This window comes from Parasteatoda tepidariorum, chromosome 3, assembly GCF_982258835.1.
Source record: "Parasteatoda tepidariorum strain Cologne lab strain chromosome 3, Ptep-v5.0, whole genome shotgun sequence".
NCBI lineage: Eukaryota > Metazoa > Arthropoda > Arachnida > Araneae > Theridiidae > Parasteatoda > Parasteatoda tepidariorum.
Genome location: NC_141757.1, coordinates 118,742,570 through 118,755,213, shown reverse-complemented (window position 1 = coordinate 118,755,213; position 12,644 = coordinate 118,742,570). Strand labels below are relative to the sequence as shown.

General features: G+C 27.7%; 1 protein-coding gene across 5 annotated transcripts in view; it reads right to left on the bottom strand.

Moving 5' to 3' along the window:
* The window catches only part of LOC107449794 (uncharacterized), a 65,147-nt gene that overhangs the window by 35,618 nt on the left and 16,885 nt on the right, over positions 1-12,644 (bottom strand). For all 5 annotated transcript variants that reach the window (XM_016065455.5, XM_016065467.5, XM_016065459.5 and 2 more), the window contains 5 exons: positions 11,033-11,128; positions 7,429-7,511; positions 5,533-5,641; positions 5,056-5,259; positions 2,342-2,840 (listed from right to left, as the gene is read on the bottom strand). In XM_016065455.5, coding sequence (XP_015920941.2) covers positions 2,342-2,840; positions 5,056-5,259; positions 5,533-5,641; positions 7,429-7,511; positions 11,033-11,128 — 991 coding nt within the window. The remainder of the gene's footprint in view (positions 1-2,341; positions 2,841-5,055; positions 5,260-5,532; positions 5,642-7,428; positions 7,512-11,032; positions 11,129-12,644) is intronic.

The following is a 12,644-nucleotide window of genomic DNA, read 5'->3' as shown; positions in this document are numbered from 1 at the left end:
AAATTACTTTATGTAAAAAAATCCCTTTTATTTCAAAATTATAATTAGTTTAATTAATTAAAAACATTATTAAGCAATTTATAAAAGCATATTAAAAACATTAACAAAATTATTATTATTGATCACACTGAATTTATAAAGATAAGTAAAGAATTAAGCAAAGTATGTAAACTTTAATAAATTCATATTGCTAATGTAAAGTAGACCCTTATAAAATTTCTATTAAAAATTGTTACTTGGTTGAGTTTTTCTTCAATGAAATTATTTTTAAAAAACTTCAATAATTTTGAAATGTAAATAATGAGTAAGCTAAACATTTTTGTCAACAGTAAATTATTATATGGTCCCGACACTCATTTTTAACAAATCAGAGATTATTGAAATCTTTACTTCTATTACCTTTAAATCAAACCATTGAACCATTTTGGAATGACAAATCTGAATAATATAGGATTTTTTGCTGCCTTTCAAATAGAGAAAACCCTTTCCTACATTTTTTTTAAATCTTACCACTAAAAATGATTATAATAATCTAAGCACATTTAGCGAAGTAAAAAATATGTATATAAATCTTAATCAAGAGAAGATTTCGTTAAACCATTATTTATAATTAATTAAACTATAAACACTCAACATACTGCACTGCTGGCTACAGCACTATCTGTTGAGAAATAAGAAAAGTATTCAGAGCCGTTTTATCCATTAGGCACTGTAGGCAACTGCCTAGGGGCCCTGTGCTACAGAGAAAAAAATTGACAATGTTTCTTAAACAGTAAAAATTTAATTCGAAATTTCATTGATGATTATCTTGCTCTGTACATTACATTGGCTGTATTTTAGTACATTTCTGAATGCATTCCAAATTAGATATTAATATTAATGTAGTTAGTTCATATATAATGCAGTAATATAATCACAAGCAATTTTATAGCAGTAATTTTAACGCCGACTAATCAGATGACTTTACAGCAAGAGCAGCTTTTTTAACACAACATGCTTGAAAAACGCGCAAAATTCTACATTGTGAATGCACACTTACTGTTCTGGTACCTACCATAGGTATGTATATTCTATGGCCAAGCTACCAAAGAGTATGTAAAAATAAGGTTGGCAGTACTGGTTCTTTCGTCGCATGACTGGAGAATTCCCCGATCCGCTAAATACATACGCTGTATTGTGTCATAGACAACATTTGTGAAACATTTTTAATGTAATCGTTGAATTTTCACTTCGTGCAATTTGTTTGCGAGTTTTACGGCTGTGAATGAAAAGAGAGTTTTACAGTTTGTGTTTCAAAACTTACGAATTTAGAGCTAAGTATTGGATATTTATTTATAAAGACTGCAGAAGTGCTACGGACTTCGAGAAAATCGGTGAAACGACGAGTAAAAATCCGTGTAGTGTAAACTGAAGTTAAAATTACTATACGTAAGTTTTATTATTTTTTACATATTTTATTACCCAATACAGGACTTGACAAATGTGAAGTGCCGTTTTATTATTCAATTACTTACATATTTTATTTAATTTCAACGTTATCAAATATTATTAGTTTCGGTGTTTATTAAGCAGGAAATTCAATATGTTTGAGCTGCTAAGGTGAAAATTTCATTTCTGTTTTAAACCGAAAGATTATTTTTTTCAGGAACAAAATGTCGGAGGTACCCGTAAAGAAAAAACACCAAAGTGGTTCAGAAAAACGTAAAAAGCGGCAAGAGCAACAAAATAAACTTAATGAACAATTGAAGAAGACACAAAACCTTTTCAAACTCGGATTTAGTCGCGAATCAAAGGAAAAAATATATTAGGAAGTTAGAAGACGGTAGGGGTGGGGGCCCGAGACGAGCATTGCCTAGGGGCCGCGACATGCATAAGCCGGCCCTGGAAGTATTTTCGCCTTAATTTTTTTTTTTTTTTTATACAGACAAATTTGAGAATATACTGGTACGTCTTTGTTAAAAAAGCAGGAGGCTTGGCAGGTATGTAAAGCATGTAACTGGAAGGGGATAATACATTTCAGTTCATGATGCGATACATTAAGGTTATACGAGTTTTGCGTTAAGTGTTAAAAGTACATGTGCATTAACCTGCGTGTTCTTTATATATGTGTACATTCAGGCAAAAAATTAATCTACCATTTGGAAAAGCTTTCGGAACAAAACTAATTTCAGATTTAAAATCTCCACACCCAAATTAGGTAAAACCAAGCACTTGTATAAATGCAACAAAAAAGTTGTCCCCCAGTGTAACTGTTTTTGACTATTTCAAATCTTAAAATGTATGTCTCAGGATTGGACGCCTCTATTATACACATCAATTACCAATCAAGAAAAGTAATTACCAGTGATTTTTCCTTTAGATGGACAAGGTGCTTCACAACATGCACACTTTTCCTTGGTTGCAGGATTAGAAACCCAGCATTCACTGCAAGCCCAGGTCGATGCAGAATTGGCAGTAGCAGTTCCGAACCCAGCGGTTGAAAGAGGAAGAACAGAAGAAACGGGTTTTTGTAACTCATCATTTGAAGGTGTTTTAGGAGAAGATGGTTTAAAAGGTAACATTGTAGCTGTAGAGAATGTCTTTGAAGCATTAGATAAAACCTCCTTGGGATTTTCACAACACTGGCATTTAGTCACAGAATCAGGATTATTCACCCAACAAGCACTGCACTTCCAAGTACTTTCTACAGACTTTGAGTTGAAATTAAGCTTACATTGTGTATTAGAATTGGTAGATACAGTCACAATTGGATTTTCAAGTTCAATTGGATTGGAAAAGGTGAAGGTGTTTGCTGGTTGGTTTTTATTTACATCAGGTTGACTCAAAAAAGATGAAGATAACTGAAACATAAAACATTTATGAAATGCAGTCAATAAACCAGCAATTAATAGGTGTAAATATATAGAGAGAAAGAAATCACATTTCCACCTTTCAGAAGAGAAAACTTTTCATAGAAAGATTCTGTTTTACCACAAGTAAGTATTTTACGCACAAACCATTTTATGCAAGTCCTTAAAAATTATTCACTTAAATTGATATAAACAAAAACACTAATTTGCCTATTAAAACTTATTAGAAATATGTTTTAAAAGACAAACCACTAGACAATAGGTCTTAAGATAGGTTGAATAACTAGATAACAGGATTTTATAGACAAACTACAAACGCAGGAAAAAAGATAAGATTAAAAAAAGATTAGATGAAAAAAAGATTTTATGCCTGTTGAAGTTTTTAAAAGTGACAGTAATACCATTGAAATCAATATATTTTTAATAAGGAAAGTATTGGTAATCATCACTTAAAATAAAGTGCCAGATGTTTTTGGAAATAAAGTCTCAATGTATTTAAAGTAAAATTTAGAAGAAAAAAATTTTTGAACAGATTTGCAATAAAAGAATTACCATATTATTCTAACATAAAAGATTTTAAAACAATTTATTTTGACAGAATACCTTAAACAAATTAATTTAACTGTAAAGGATTATTATATCATATCTTGTACTTGTACATTTATGAAAAGTGAAGTAAATTGTATTTGCAGGGTTGCCACAGTAAAAAATGAACAAAAATAGTTGCTTTTAGTAGCCTCAAACATTAAAAATAGTTGCCTAAAACTATGAAAATAGTTGCCTGAACAGGAACAAAAATTGACAAAAATATTAGCAAAATAATTGAAATTATAGCTTAATTGTCAAATACTATTATTAGGACTGGGTGATGTTAGAAATTTTAAATCGTGATACATCGTCAGTTAGACATGTCTGATATAGTGATGTATCGCAATTTAGCATATGTTCAAAAATTACCTGTGGGAAATCTTTAAATCAATCAAAAATAAATAAAAAAGGAATAAATCTAGTACAAAAGAAAATATTAATTCTAAAAATATTCTACTATGAAAAAAACATTGCTTAGCTTTTTCAATTAAATTAATAAAGAAGTCAAAGTAAAAGCAAACCCAAGCTTTATTTCATTTTTCTTAAATTAAAAATGATTTAAGATTTATTGGTTTAAAAATAATAATACTGTAACAAATTATTTTACGTACATGCATTAAAAATTAAAAGAAAAAATAATATTATTTAAAATAATAAAAAGCAGTATTAACTAATGGTCAAATTCTGTACTTAATAAATGTAAAAATATTTTTACTTATTTATTATTATTTTCATTTTTTTAAATAAAATTGACTAAGGGATTTATTTGTTTAAAAATGATACTGATTATCGAACAAATTATAAAACAAACAAATATTGAAAAAATTTTAAAAAATACTTTAAGTACTAATGTTAAATTATTAAAAACGTCAAAACATTATCACAAACAAAGTCACTACATCGGCCTACTGATATATGTGTTTAATCGATATTTCGCGATACATCGATTTATCGCCCAGTCTTAACTATGCTCCAATTAAATAAAAGTTTTGTACAAATATAAAAGGTATACATATTAGAAAATAGGTACCTAAATAAAAGTCGAATTACAATAAAATAGGAATGTTAATAGAAGGAAAAAACAATTAAAAATTACAAAACTGCCCCTCAGAGAGAACATATAACAAGTACTTTATTAAATCCAATGGAAATTTAAATTTTTGGCTCTTTGGACATAAATGATTGTATGAAAGTTTGCTTCCTTTTATTCAATCACTCATAAGTAAAGTCCATTTTTGCGAAAAAACTTCGCCAAGAGTAAAAAAATCTCCTAATAGTCACCTATTCCTGAAAACAGTTGCTTTTTTGCCTTTAAAGTTTGCTTTCTTTTATTAATGTTCTGAAAAGTAACGTTCATTTTTGCGAAAAAAAATTCGCCAAGAGTAAAATTCAATAAATATTTTAAAAACAATAAATTTGAAAAGAATTATAATTTGACCTTTAAAATTTAAAGGTACCAAATAAAATATCAACTATAAATATTTACTAATCAAAGCAATTATTACAGGAAAATCAAATAGTGAGAGAAGAGTAAGCCAGAAAGTGATATTTATAAAGCAAAAAAATATGACATTAAAATAATTTCATACCTTAAACTAATTTTAAAAAATATGCTTACATTACTAATTACAGGGAGTGTTGGATTTGACAACTCAGAATTTGGTACAAGTTCAATAGGATTAGAAAATGTGAAGTTCTTTCCTTTATTTGAAGAATCACAAGTATTTTTGACTGTAGTTTGTCCAAATGAAATGGTCGGCAGTGTAGTAATAGGTAATGTGATTTCTGGCAAGTCTGTAGGATCAGGGATTGTATCTATATACTGAAATAGAAAATTTTAATTAATAAAATAATCTGAGGCTGCTAAATTAGGTGAGTATTTAATTCATAATTTTGAATAAAGGCATATATTTACTAGTTACTAAAAAATTATTAGTAAAACATGCTAAAATAAAAACAATTTTAATTTTCAAAATAAACATAAAACCAATTTTAGTGAAACTTAAGTCACATGTATCAGTCATTGAGGATGACAAAGATTTAATGATTTTTGTAAAAAAAAAACATTTATGCAAAAGGGAAAATATTTAATTACATCACTCATCCTTGATTCCATCTCATTGGCATTAAACTTATTTTTTGCTGCAGGCTGGTGCTGTTGATGTAATTTGTTTCTCATTTTGCCACCACCACTTGGGAGTGAACTGCAATTAAAAAATCATTAATTAAAATGAGTCATAATCATTAAAATCATAATCATTAATCACAATTAAAAAATCATTTCATTAGAATTAAAGAAAAAGGCATAGAAATTTAAGAAAAACAACAATTGAATAGAAATTGAACATTTCAAAAAATCAATATCAATATTCATAATTGACTTCTTCAAAATACTCAATGTTAAAAAATTTCTGCTATCAACTCCTGGGATTGCAATTGGAAAATTTTTAATGAGGAAAAATACAATTTACACTTATTAGTGTAATTTCTCATAAAAGCAAAAATTTCATTCTAAACACCGAAATACTTTATTAAATTAAAAAGGAATGAATTTTAGAAAATTCTTAACAATCAAAATGCTTAATACATACACCTTTCAGTTAAGTAATATTTTGATACATTTCGGATTTTAATGATCATACATTCATTTTATTTCAAAACATTAGTATAACTTACAAAAAATTGATTCACTCTTTCAATATTTGTGGATAAAAATTAATTTACAGTAAAATATGGATTAAATGTAGTCCCTCCCCCTGAATGCTGTGGAAAACTCATTTTTTCGTGGAGAATGTGGGTATTGAAAGAAGGGGTGGGTATTGAAAGAAATGCGGGTATTGAGAAGGGGTGGTATTGAAAATTACTTATTAGAATCAGTAAAATTACAAAATCAACAGATTTGATGTGATGCATGTCAAAAATATTAATAATCATAGTTATAGGAAATACTAACAATGCATAAAACTAAGTAATTTTACTTAATAAATTGAAAAATAACTACAATAGATGTCCAAAATATAAATTTTAATTAACTTTTAGTAATAATAATAATACTAAAAGACTCTCTGCTTGTTAGACCCACTGGAACAAGAAAGAGGGGAAGACCACAGTTGATATCGGTTGACTCGGTAGAATTTGATTATCTTGCACTTAATGAAAATAATTGGAGATCAAAGATACATCGGAAGTCGTCATGGAGAAATCTTCAGAGGAAGGCATTGGCTCACATTGGGCTATCTCGCCAACTATGATGATGATGAATTACATTTATTATCTATTTGATTTTATGAAAAACGTTGTCATGATCACACGTGCAATTAACAAATAAAGAAAAATAAAACTACAAATTTTACTAAAAAAATTTAATCAGAATCTTCCAAACAATAAAAAAAAAAGTCAGAATCATCATAAAAAATGATGTCTTAACACTCGTCTTAAAATCATCTGTTTCCTGGTTTGTGATATTTACACTACTAAACAGGAATGAAACAAACCATCTTAGATTTTTATCAAAAAAGCAAGCAAAACTAAGCATCTTTGAGCTGCACAAGTTTACACTTATCCCCCTGAATATTTCTAAGAATGCAAAACCCACTTTTGTCCTTCAGGATTCCTTTTTAACAACCTTTTTCCTTCCTATTCAGAATTAATCTTCCTATGAGGGGATGTCATTTCCATTTCTTTTTGACCCAGGTGTGATAAAATAATGTCAATTTGCAAAAGTGGATAATGAAAGGAAATTTTATGCAGTAAATATCTCTTGTTTAAGCTTGTTACAAATTGATTGAGTTAGTTCTGTATAATACGGTATTGTAAAAATTCTGAAATCTGCAGTATGTTTGTAAGATTATCAACATTTATAAATAACCAATCTATAAATTCTGATAATGGTAAAGTAAGAATTTGTCAAATATGCAATTGGAATATAAAATGCATTAACATTTAGCTTTTTAAGTTAAGGGGGGGGGGAGGACAAGTGTTATATACTTACGGCATTTCTGGTGAACTCTGAAGAATTTGAGGCAATACATTTAATATAGAGCTAGTCTTTTCACTAAGTAAAGTAGGAGAGTCCTAAAACAAAACATTAAATTGCTGTATAATAATCAAAATAAAAAGAAGACTAGAAATCAAGATGATTCGTCATTATATTTGAAGTGATAGCTCTGCTTTAAACTTATATTTATGTTTATAACAATTTAAAATATTTTCTGATTGCTAAAATATTTCTACAAATATACATATCATTTAAGATACAGATGAAATGATTATTCTTTAAAATCTTAGAAATGTAATAATTGAGCTAAGAGACCAAAATTGAAATTTAATAGATTTTAAATAAATTTAGCAGATTTTTGAAAAGTAAAAATTTTTTAAATGTGCAGCATTGTAGACATTCTTTTTTTACAATGATTAGTTACAATTTAAATACTTTGGGCATATTATTATTTGGATGCCAAGCTCCCAGCGTCAATGTATATCAACATTGCCAACTCTTGAAACGACACTGTGCAGTCAGCTTAATGATTGCCTTCTTAAATTGTGTGATATGAGGAAAACAAAGCGTAATAAAAGCACTATTGTTTTGTTTCTATTCTATTGTTTGTAAAAACTATTCTATTGTTTGTGAGAGTTGCATCATATTTAAATAATACTTTCTGCTCACATTTAAAGAAACTGATGAAAGATTAATACATATTGTTTCTCACTTGCAGACAATTTTCTTCTACTGCAAAACAAAAGTAAAAATTCTTTATCTGATTTGTTAAGGGCATGGCAGCATAAGACGTGCCACTTTTAGTGGTCCAATCAAATCTAATGCTCTTGCAACGTCATATAGTTGTTTCTTTTTCAAGAAAGAATGATATTCTTATTTATCAAAATACATTGCCATATCTAGGATTCCAGTAAGACTATAGAAATATAACCTTTTTTTAATAAATCGCAATATATCGTAATATATCGATCGTATATGATATTTTGTAGGGATTCTGCTACATTTTAGAATTTCAAATCCATGAGATTCAATGAATAATTCCAAGAATTTTTCATGACTTACCGAAATTACTACTTTCTCTGACAAAAACATAATTTAAAAAAGCATTATAATAACATTAATTGAAATGATAGTTATAACCAAAATTGTCATACTCTGCCTCTTCATATTTATTGATTTTAAACTTAAAAAACAGAGTAAAGAAAGAGTTGAAACAATATGATAGCTAAAAAAAAATACAAAAGCAAATAACTAACTACAGTCAGATTTATGAGGTTATTTAAACCTGTTTTATTTCTTCTTAAAAGTAAGTGTAATATAAAAAGCCTAAACTAGAATTTTAAATTGATAAAATAAAAATAATAAATAGATATAAAAATTCTGAAATCATGGAAAGTTGAAAGATAACTCGCTCTAGAAATGATGTTCTTGCTTTCATTTTTTGAAAGAACACCATAATTTTTAAAGAACAGGATAAAAACATTTTATATTTTAATAAAATATGACTATGAGTAGGGATTTTGTTAAAAATTTGGATATTCGAAACCATGTGAAATTAAGAGGGTTGGGGGTAAATTCCATTTTAAAAATTAGATTTTCAGCAACCTAAATCCATGCCTTTGTATGATTTTTTTTTAAAAAAAATAGTTAAAATCATGACATTTCAAGACAAATTTTGTTCAATACCGAAATCCATGACTTTTCAGGTGCGCAGATACCCTGTATATATTGCAGTATTTATCTATCGATATATCTATAGATATATATTGTAAAAGATAGCACGAATTAAATTTCTGTCTGATGTGTCTAACTCTTAAATTGTTTAGAAAGCATATTTATATAATTTGATGACTAAATAAAACGAAACTATAAGCAGTCGCAGATGATTACTTAAATCATTGACAATGATCTTTTCTTAATTTCAGGGATGAGATTAGCCAAAAGGCAAAAAAGCTGAATTTTCATGCAAGTAAATCTTACGTGCGTGCAATCGTTTAAAAATAAATTCCAGACTATTTAAGATATATGCTCATATAAGACTATGTGCTATTTGATTAAGACTATGCGATGATTTAAATTTAATTATGTACTAATTTATTAATAAATGAATAATTACATCGACACTTAACACTTAGTAAAAAATAAAATTACAAATTGAAAAAATAAAGCTGGAAATTATATTTTTCTTCAGTCACAAAAGAGTCAATTATTACTGCCTAGTTCAGCACACTAAACTACTGAGTACATACATTAACATTTCATTTTTTTTAATAAATACTATTTAATGATTTATAGCAAAAATATCAGTAACATATTCTTATCCAGTTTCGCTGATGTTGTAATGCCCATATATACCAAAAATCGTCAATAAAACAACTGCCACCTTTATAGTAACTAATTCAAGAAAAAAAGAATTCTTAAAAGAATAAAGGATTTTAAAATCATGTGAATATGAACCCCAATATTGGATTTTGAAATCACGTGAATATGAAACTCGATATTGGATTTCAAAAATGTGAAAACACAAATCATGATGGCTAATTTTTATATCGCGTAAATACGAATCACAATGCATAATTTCTAAATCGCGTTAATACGAATCTGAAGCCTAATTTTTAAATCCCGTGTACATACGAAAATCAATGTTTGATATTACAACATCATGAACGAATCACGACATTGGATTTAAAACGAGTGAATACAAATCACAACATAGGATTTTAAAAACGTTCAAACACGAATCGCTACATAGGATTTCAAAAACGCATAAATAAAAATAGCGATATTGCATTTTTGAACCTTGTAAATAAGAATTGCAATGTACGATATTGAAATTGCATGAATAAGAATCGCAATGCACAACTTTTAAATCAGGTAAATATGAAAATCGAGGTTTCATATTAATATACAGTGACGTCTGAATTACGAAAATATGAGCTATCTGGCGGGCAGGTAAAAATGCAGAAAATCTTATTTTTTGCTCGTAAAAGTGGAGAAAATAGCTAAAATTATTACAAAATGCGGAAGGATTGGCAGCTACGTAGTTTGAATTTTCTGTTTATCTTTGAAAATCGGAAAGAAATATAATTATTTTATTTCAGCGGCTGAATTTTTAGAAAAAGCGGAATATTTATTTTAAAAAATTTTTTTTTTTAGAGAATCGGAGTTTTTGATCAAAAGACTGAAATTCGAGAGACAAAAGCGAAAAAGGCGGAAATCCGCTAAAAAGCAGAAAAATCTCACTCCTGTAATTTGCAACAAAGTACTGTCTTCATCATTAGTAAATGTTTTTCCTCTCAAAACAAAACGTCTTTAAAAGCGAAACATTCCCACAACAGGATAATCTTTAAAACAAGTCCAGAATGCGTAAAGAATAAAAACTGATTCTGTTAACTCAATCTAAATGGGTAAGATTAACATTTTAAGAATAGCATTTGTGACAAGACTATTAAAGCAAGTTGATACATTTGAAAAAATTAACAATGTGGGAATGATAGATCCAGGTTTGACTGTATTTTTTCTTTAAAAAAAAGATCCCTATTTATGAAAATAATCTCACTGTAAGTCAAAAATATTTTACTAAAAAAAATCACCTTACCAGTATTGAATTTTGGAATCGCTTCTGTCCATAATTTTTTAATGTAGTTAATTTTGATATAGTACTGATATCAGCAATAGGAGGTCCTCTAGAAGGCTAAAATTAAAAAAAATTATCATAATTCAAAAACTTTGTTAACTAAAAAACTAACTTTATGATCAACTAATTTACAAATCCTCTTTTTTTACAATGAAAATTTGTAACATTCTGTTGATCAATGATGCCAATCAACAGACCTTACTAGCCATAATTCCTACGCTTTGATTAAATTTTTTTGTGTTTGTTTGTGTGAATATGCGGTCTGTCACTAGGGCGCAGGGTTATCAAATGCAACGTCATACTGTGTCTTTTTACAAAAATGCACATATCTTTAAATTAGAATTTGCATCAATTATTAAATCAGACATAACTATACAGATTTATTTACTTTTTATTAAACAATATTGGTATTAACATAATGTAAATTACGTGAGGGTTTAAAGAAAAGTCATTCCAACCGCTAATTGTAATTGTTTTGTATTCATCATCATTCAAATTATATTGGTTTCTTTTAGATGAATTTGCATTACTTATGGACTATGTGGATCTATCATTTAAGTAATGTTAAGATAGTCATTAGATTTGGAAGTTTGGATTTATATAAAGTTCAGTTGTTAGAAGCAGGCATACTCCCTTAGATAGCGTATTGTCCTCAAGATGTTTTATTTTCATTTTTGGATAAAACATGTGGAGAAGTGAGAAATCCATTTGCAGAAAGCATTTTGCAGGGTCATCGATAGAAAGTTGTAAGTCACATTTTTAATGTCCGGAAGGAATCAAAATTTCCGTGTTTATAATTAGTTTCTTGTGAAATAAAGGGACAGAACCAGGTGATTAAGCCTTCTTGATTTGAATACCACTGTAAATTTAAGTTGGTACCAAATTGTTTTGGTTTTGTTTCTTCATGTACAAGAAATTTAATTATTTTTACAATACATATATATATATTATTGTAAAAAGATAATATGGTATTGTTGTCATATGCTATAATACAGCTATGCATTAATTACATTAATAACATTCTTTACATTAAAGGACCACATACAGCTTATTATTTTATGAGAACAACAAACATTATGTTAAATTTATATCTGAAAATTGTAATTTTTCGTGTTTATGTCTTCTCATAGTTATTAGTATTCTGTTTGACCACAAGTTCCAGTTCTGCTAAAAGGAAAGCTAAGGCAGCTATGTTATTCAGTTACATTTATTTCAACTTTATAACTCATTAAAATATCTGACAAACAATGAAATATGATTTATAACTAAATTTATGGTTATATTGACAAAAAAATTTTTTAGTGCCAGCACAAATTTAAATTGTATTTCTAAAATAGTTAAACTGTGGACAAAATCAAGGGAAAATAATATGAATGCTGAATTAATAGGTTTCATATCAATACATGTTTGTTGAAAAAATTTCAATTATTTTAAAATTAAAAATATTTATTAGTATAGGACCAAAAGTTTAGTTTTCATAGACTTGAAGTTTATATATTAAAAAATATATAATATGCATTCAACATTATTTAAAATAAATAATAGGTGTAACAATAAACAAAAAACTTCTTAC